The 8,806-nt window shown below is 37.7% G+C and overlaps 1 protein-coding gene across 11 annotated transcripts in view; it reads left to right on the top strand.

The window, feature by feature from the left end:
* Positions 1 to 8,806, top strand: part of TNIK (TRAF2 and NCK interacting kinase) — a 179,703-nt gene that overhangs the window by 39,591 nt on the left and 131,306 nt on the right. For all 11 annotated transcript variants that reach the window (XM_072408106.1, XM_072408103.1, XM_072408108.1 and 8 more), the window contains one exon: positions 507 to 572. In XM_072408106.1, the coding sequence (XP_072264207.1) occupies positions 507 to 572 (66 nt within the window). The remainder of the gene's footprint in view (positions 1 to 506; positions 573 to 8,806) is intronic.

Raw genomic sequence — 8,806 nt, 5'->3', positions numbered from 1 at the left:
AGTGTAGTTTTTATTTTTGGCCTAAACCATACAGGTGGTGAAAACCACCTGTAACGAAACAATAGGAGCCCTCCTGCACTAAAAGGAATGGAAAGCTGTTCTTTTCTCATGCCAGGATTTTTCATTTACCTCCCTAAGTGCTATATATTTCAGATTGTTTATTCTTACCTTTAGTAAAAGGGACACCATTTGCTCAGCACACTAACTTTATCCTGAAAGATATTGCCACTTCAAAGCCGCCTTAGCCTAATATAGAACAAGAGTTTTGTTAAAGTACAATATCTCTTTCTATATCATTTTATCAATAACATCAATATCTGACCTTATAATAGGTATTGTATTGTCTGTGGTTCAATACATGTTCTACGTTTTTTTTTTATGTTATACCTGCACTGCATTGTTATTTATTGGCCTTTTAGTTGTGAATAAACCTATTCATGTGGTATTTGTTTTATATGTAATTTAATGTTTTATCAAACAATATTCCTTTTTTTTTTTTTTTCTAGGACCCTGCTGGAATTTTTGAACTGGTTGAACTTGTTGGAAATGGCACATATGGGCAGGTCTATAAGGTAAGATGCAAATGTTTGAAGTTTCAGTCATGAAGTGACTTTGGTTACTTAACCAAATTAGCTAAGAACTATTTTTAATAAAACATAAAAAATAAATGATAGATTATACAGTTTGATATCAATCGTCAGTATATTATCAGGATAATTGGTGACTAAATTAGGAGAGATTTCCAATACTTCTAGTTCTAGAGACTCAGCAGAAAGTAAATATGGAAATCTATACAAGGAGTATCCTTTTTTTTTTAAAAAGGGTTACCTTCTGGAAAAATGCCACCTCTGGTTCCTTTGAGTACCTAAACATTTTGGCTTTTCCATAATTCTATTGCTAACAATGGTCAGCCTACCATGTTTTAGCCTAAACTAACAAGAAGTTTTAGTTTTGCAGTACACCACAGATTGGAGGATCGACCAATATAGTTACATCTATGAATGTACCAATGTTTTTTATCAGTCTAGGTTATGGCAAATGTATGCAGTCCCGTTCTAGTCAATAAATAAAAAACACCTATACAGATGGTACTCACATTCCAAGATACAACAAATAGGCTTCCAGGTTACAGACTTTATTAGAATCAAGAAATAATAAACAACAGCTTGTTGTGAAGTGCCCTGATGTGTTTTCCACAGTGTGCAAATCAATATTGGAATCAAGTCATAATAAACAGTGGCATGTTCCAGATACATTTTCCACAGTATTTTCATCCATCAGGGCCTTATGATTAAGCAAGCATCAAGTGCTGCACTACATGCCCATGTTTGGGATTCCTTGATTCCAATAAAGTCTTGTTTTATTTTGGATCATGGAATCTGTGTGGCTGTTTGTTTTTGCAGCTTTGGCTAGCGTAAAGTAAGGTAATTTTTGTCATATTTGCAGTAAATGTGACCCCACTAATGATCTACCCTTGCTTCCTGCTCCTATGGAACCCCACTTGCAGTTGGGGATATAGACCCCAATAAGCATTTTACAAATTTAACTTTAACTAATTTAACTTCTCCACTTTTCCAAAAACAGCAAAAAAATGGCTGTCTGGAGTAGGTAAATATGTAATATTCACACTAATTTTTGTATTTTTAAGTACGTTATCAAGCATTAAATATCGGTATAGAGGATTTTTATTTATTAGTAACATTTATATACTAGATGACAGTATAATATATATACTAGACTAGTATAGTTTACCCAGTACCCATAATATCAGATGATACGAAAGTAGGCATCCATTTTTTATATTTCTTAGGAAGGAGAAGTTTATGCTTTAGTTTTTATAACTTTACTGTGCGTGGGAAATAAGTATTTACCATGTCATCATTTTTCACAGTAAATATATTTCTAATGAGGCTATTGACATGAACGTTACACCAGATGTTGGTATCAACCCAAGTAATCTTCATTATAGAAAGAAATCAAAACAAATATGACCATAACTTAAGCTATGTGTAATTAAGTGAAATGTAACTGGTAATAAGTATTGAACATGCTTACAGAAATGTATTTAATACTTGATAGAAAAGCCTTTGTTGGTAATGACAGATTAAAAATGTCTCCTTTATGAAGAAACTACTCATTGCTAAAACTAATGCATTGCTTAGGTGTGATTTTTGTCCCATTCTTTAACATAAATGGTCTTTAAATCTTGAAGGTTCCAGGGGCCTCTTCTATGAACTCTGATCCTCAGTTTTTTCCATACATTTCCCATTGAATTAAAGTGGGGTGATTGACTTGGGCCCTTCTATCAGCTTTATTTTTTTTTCTGAAACCAGTTGAGATTTTCCTTGGCTGTGTGTTTGGGATCTTTGTCTTGCTGAAATGTCCACCATTCTTTCATCTTCAGCATCCTGGTAAAAGGGAGCAGAATCTCAGGAATGTTTTAGTACATTTTTACTTTCTTCCTTCCTTCCTTCATGTATATAAAGTCTGCCAGTACCATATGCTGAAAAACAGCCGCACACGGTGATTATTATTAAACAGGATTTATATAGCGCCAACATATTACGCAGCGCCGTACATTAAATAGGGATTGCAAATGACAGACTAATACAGACAGTGATACAGGAGGAGAGGACCCTGCCCCGAAGAGCTTACAATCTAGTAGGTGATGTTCCCACCTCCAACCTTCACTGTTAGTATCGTAGTTTTTGGGTGATGTGCAGAGCCATTTCTCCTCGAAACATGGTTTGTGCAATGATATCCAAAGTGTTCAGATTTGGTCTCATCTGACCAGATTATATTCTCCCAGTATTTCACTGGCTTGTCGAAATGCTGTACAGCTAACTGAACCGCTTCAACATGCTTTTTCTTAAGCAGTGGTAACTCGTATGGTGTATAGAGGCCATGTCGGTTTAGTGCATTACTTACTGTTTTCTGTGAAACAACTCTACCTGTTAATTCCAGGTCTTTCTGAAGCTCTCTGCAAGTGATCATTGGCTCTTGGACAGCTGTTCTGATTTTTTTTTTTTTTTTCCCCGGTCAAAACTCTTGCGAGGAGCACCTTGTAATGGCCAGTTTGTGGTGAAAATTTTTTTTTTTCTACGTGTGGTGCTCACTGGAATTCATAAAAGCTTAGAAATACAACCGTTTTGCAACAATAAGGTTGTAAAGTTCTTGAGTGAGCTGTTTGTTTTTACCCACCACAAGATTCTTCTTGTGCAAAATCTTGGTAATGAGAAATATGTTTATAGTCCATCAGGACTAAACCAGCTGATATTGAGTCACACTGATAGTACAGTATGGGGGGGGGGACAGTATTGCTTTGTAAATACTGACAGATTTCTTGGCTTTCCATGCCTTTTTTGCACCTCCTTTTCATCATGTGTTCAATACTTATTCCCTGTGCCATTCCCCATTACTTATGTTTTTAACGACATCTGGTGTATATTTAATGTCAACAGCCCCATTAGAAATATATTTGCTGAGAAAAATGTTGACATGTTTTAATACGTTTTTACCCTGCTGTATATTCTAAGGTGCATCTTTAGAGGACACATTGTGGAAATAATGTTATGCAAGTTGTTGTAGATGTCTGTGTTATCAAACATTTATTGTTGGCTCTGAAAGATATCTTGTAAACGTTTCCTGATGTAATCAAAACCTAGAAAACATATTCATATTTTTAGCCGTAAAACCTGGAATATGCACAGGGCTTTGTTTTCTTGCAACCAAACTTTTTGGTGATCAGCATCTACAGTTGTTTCAACAACCTACAATGTCAGACTAACCACTAATGGGAACTATTGTAGTCCCTGCAGCGAAGTTCCTTGCTCTCACCCCCTATCCCTTTTACTAGAACAGAAAAAGCTGCTTGCACCTGATCTTTTTGTTTCTGATCCGTTAATGTTGGTTGCGGGAAAGAAAATGGCAAATACTTTAAAGAGAGGAACCTCTTTATTAGACTTCTTCAGGTGATAAAATGAAGGTGTCATTTTTCAGGTGCTTCCTTTAAAAGGAACATATTTAATACGAGGGGTTGCTGAGAAGGTCCTGGCTTTGCCCAGAAAGAAGAGAGCCAGAGATATGAAATAACACATTTATTCAACATATTCCCCTCTGAGACTGATGTACTTGGTACAGCATAGTTGCAGCTTTTCTAGGACCTTTCCAATAAAAGTCCCTTAGTTGGGCCGCAAACCAGCTCTCAGCAGCATATTTGATGTCAGAAATGTCCTCAAAACGTTGCCCCTTCAAATTTGGGAACAGATAATAGTCCAAAGGGGCCAAGTCAGGTGAGTAGGGGGTGATGGTGGACCAGTTTGAAACCCAGTGTGGTAAATTTGGCAGCCATAACATTGGACATATGCGCAGGTGCATTGTCCTGCAATTAAAGGATCTCTTTGGTCAACTTTCCACGGCATTTCGTCCTAATTGTCTCCTTCAGCTGGTCCAGGAGGTTAGCATATAATTGTCTGGTGATACTAGAGCCCTGAGGTAGGTAGTCCACCAACAGAATACCGTCTTTGTCCCAGAAGACGGACGCCATAACTTTCTTGGCCAATTTCTGGGTTCGGAACATTTTCAGCCGTGGGGACCCGCTGTGGCGCCATTCCTTTGACTGTTCCTTGGTTTCATAAATATGGAGCCAGGTTTCATCCTCAGTCACTAACCTAGCCAAAAAGTCCTGTGCCGCTTCAAAATGGGCCAAAACAGCTTTGAATGTTTTAACTCCTTCTTCTGATCACTGTTCAAACATTTTGCCACCCACTGAAAGCATGTCTAAGATAGTGGTGATAACAAACCCAACACGCTCCCGTGAGATGTCAAGTATCTGAGCTATCTTTTTTGCGGATATTCTCCAGCCCTCAATGATCAGCTCATGGACAGCATCGCAGGTTGCCGGGTCGATTGAGGTTGGGGGGCGCCCACTGCGGGGCTCCTCTTCAACAGTGAAATTCCCAGTCTTGAAACAAGATATCCAGGTTTTGACAGTGCTGTAGAAAGGATACTTCTCCCCCAGTGCTTGGGACATCTCAGTGTGAATGTCCTTTGCTGACTTTCCCTGGAGAAACAAAAATTTCATGACAGCCCGTAACCCCAAAGACGTGAAACTTGCTTTTGCCTCTGCCATCACAGCTTCTCACTAAAGGAAAAACAGTTTTAAGAATCGCAAAGACCTGATATTTGCACAGTTACATACTAAGATATTAGTCTGTCATATGCCCCCACACTCATTTTTCTATTTCATCTGGATCGGGGCAAAGCCAGGAACTTCTCAGCACCCCCTTGTTTGTCCATTTTTTTATGTGACTCCACTGCATTTGTGAAGCTACTGAGAATAGGGAACATTGCAAGAGCAATGGTCTCTTTGTCATTGCTACACAGGGATTTCTGGATAATGTGATATTTTTGGTATGAAGCCAAAATGCCCTTTTGAATATTGTCAATTCACATACCTAAGAACTGCAGTTAACAGAACTGTCCTTGGGCAAATTATGGATCCAATTAAACATGGCAGTGTAAGGATATAAATCATTTAACAAATCATGTTGTTAGGTTCATTCTAGGTAAACTGCCAAATACAAAGTTGAAATAACATACTGTATGTTTGCTATGAACGATGCTATTTTATTTTCCAGAGGTTTTGTAATTTGAATGTAGAAGTTGCACAATTCTCATTTCTAAACTAGGAAAAATGTTATGGCTCCATGGCTTGACTTTACTGCTTTTTGGATAAAGGTGCTGATGCCTATTTTTCTACTTAGTAGGTTATGCTAGAGAGGTGCCATAGGAAACCGCATTGTTAAACCAGGAATAAAGTTATCATCCGCCTGGCCATGCAGCGTGTCTGTGTGTATTTATTTTTTGCGCTGAATCAATATGCAAATCTTTTGGCAGGTAACCTTTTTGACCTAATAATACATGAATAAAATGCTGGCTTAATGAATAATTGCATCTCGGCCAACAAAATTTTAGATAAAGACAATCACAGATAAGATAGGGAGGTGCTTTCGTAATGTGAATACTGTAAAAGTTCTACAAAGGAATCCAAACTGTTTTAGTGCCAAGAAGCATTGATAACGTTTCAACTTGCCTTTTGAAAGTAAAATCTACGAAAAAGCAGCCTGAAAGCAAACATGGACTCACTCTGTAGTTTATAGAACGTATACTAGTAAATGTCTTGTTTATTCTGAATTCAAAATGAACCAAACTTGCACCCCCGTCCCCCAAACTATCTTGTGGGCATTAAAGCAGTATGGGTAAAAATGCAAAATTTTTGACCAGGCTATTCTTTTTTCAAGAAGGGACAGGCGATATCACTTCTGCAATAAAACATGCCCACCTTTCTTTTCACTATCCTCTTATAAAAATAAAAAAAAAATAATAAAAAAACAAAAAATCTGAGTGTTGACTTTGCACAGAAGTTATGTCATCCCAGCCCAACCTCTTAGGATGCCTGATCATGAAACCAGGAGGAGAAGACGCAACGGATTGAGGACAGGTACCTGTATTTAAAAAACAGTTTAAATCGGGGAGGTTTCATTGCAGAAGGGACATCTCCTGTGTTCTGCTGCAATAAAAGACCTGCCTGGACTGGCTTTTTCTTTTAGTTCTCCTTTACGCTGTTTTCTTTTCTTGGAGATCTCCTTTAGAAATAAAGAATTTTTTTTATCTGTATCCTTCTTCTGATTGGTGTAAATATGACCTTCATGGTTAGTCCGTTTGGATCTTGGCTAATAAATGGATTTTTTCCAGTTTAATCGTAGTCATTGTTTTGGGGGGACTGGTTATTTTCCACCATATAAGCATATAAATAACATTATTATTGAACATGGATTTCAATCATAAAGGTACCTTTTCTCTACTGTTGGAAGTAATTTGAGGTACCACTGGCACAAATGAGGATATGTACATTAAAATACAAACATTACATGTACATGAAAATATCTCTTTACAAACAGAAATTTTGTGGAATAAGCCTTACGAAACTGTTGCTGTTTTGTACAAACTTTTTTTTAGGATTAGAGAACCTGCCTGTTATTGTCACTTCTATCAAAAATGGTATAACCAAATAATTTATATGTAAAAAGTAGTATCACTTGGCAGCCTAGTTTGCATAATCTCTGGGTATGAGAAGCATTGAAGGTGTCTCGAGTCATTAGAAATTGCTACTTTTATTATTGGAATGACATTGTCTGCTTGACCTGTAATAAGATCTGTAAAGAACATCAGGTTTATTATTGTCCTGTATTACATTATTTGTGTATGCCTACATTTGTAATGAGCAGTAGTGACTGCTACCATTATACATCCAGTGTTTCCCTATTCATAGGGACAAGGTTTTTAATACACTAACATACAATGAAAAATATATATACAATAGGCAGCAATGTTTATAGAAACTATACAATATTGCAAAAATTACAATGCACAATGTTTCCTGTGAAAAGTCTTTAGGCTGACTTTACACTTATGCATTGTGGTAAAATGCATGGTAATGCCCTTATTTTGTGCATTGCTATTCATTTAAATGGAATGCCAATTAACAGTACAGTAGGTGCTAATAAACCCACACCGCAGCATTTATTAATGTTAGTAGCTTGCTTAGTTTTTTGTACATTGGCAGTTTATTTTCAATGAATGGATTGCCTTTAGGTGCTTAAACTTTTTCTGAAGATGGCTAGGATGGCTTCATAAAGACCCAGAAGTATGATGTTGACGTTGCATCCATCCACTGTATGTCATGGTTTTTTCAGGCTTCTCATCTATTGGTTTGTGCCTTCTGAAGCATTTTATTTTCAATACCCCCTTTCTTGTAACTGTTTTTTTAGCATTATGAAAACTTTAGGCAGTGTTACTCTTGTTACCCAGAAATGTAACTGCATTTTGCTTTATTCTGTGCATTGGATTTTACGTTATCTAGATGGCAGCTGTCTGTCATATCCCAGGGCAAGAAACATAATACCTTTTGCTGAGTGTATCAAAACTCTAGATGTTAGTAAAAAGAAAGAAAATAACACCTCTTGCCAAAGTTGTAAAAGATCCCCTTTTAGCATATGTCTTAAGTCTTCTGCAGATGAAAAACTCACTTTAAAGTTGTAAACCCAGTCACTAAAATCCAATAGAAACTTCACCATGCTAATTCTGTAACCTTTAATAAAGTACTGGATGATCCAGCCATAAAGGTCTTTTTGCCAAAACCTCTTTTATGTTCTGTCCCTTTCTTCCAATTTTTCCCCTGTATAGGTGGTGCGCATGGCCAAGCGGCTGGCAAGTTTCCAGCTCCCGGGAGCCTGGGCAAAACATCTGGTTCTGTTACCTTGGATTGTTAATGACCTACACCTAAAGTAGGAAGTAAACTCAAACCTCACCCAAAACAAAAAAAACTCCACTTATCTTCAATCCTTCAGAGCAGTCGATCAGTCTGGAGGTCTCTACCATGGGGTCCCGCGTTGTCCCCGCATCTGTCTTCGGGCCAGCGTGCTGGGTGCAGCCATCTTTTCCTCCTCTTCTGGGTTCTTCTTCCTACCTCACCCGATACAGGTGCAAGATCAGGTAACCTAGATGGGGAGAAAAAAATGCCTATCTCACTGCGCAAGCATTTTTTTCCCTCCTTTTGACGAAAGGGTCTCATCTGCACACTGCAGAAGGAGCACCCAAGTGCCTCCCAGGAAGCGTGGCGTAGGTATCGCAGGAGGCTTTGTACTCCCATTCATTCTCGATCGTCTAGAGGGCAGTGCTGCACCCCCCCCCCCTTTTTTTTTTTTAATAAAAATGGAGAATAAAATAAATGTAATGAAATAGA

The sequence above is a fragment of the Pyxicephalus adspersus genome, chromosome 4, assembly GCF_032062135.1.
Source record: "Pyxicephalus adspersus chromosome 4, UCB_Pads_2.0, whole genome shotgun sequence".
NCBI lineage: Eukaryota > Metazoa > Chordata > Amphibia > Anura > Pyxicephalidae > Pyxicephalus > Pyxicephalus adspersus.
This window is presented reverse-complemented; position numbering and strand designations above follow the sequence as displayed.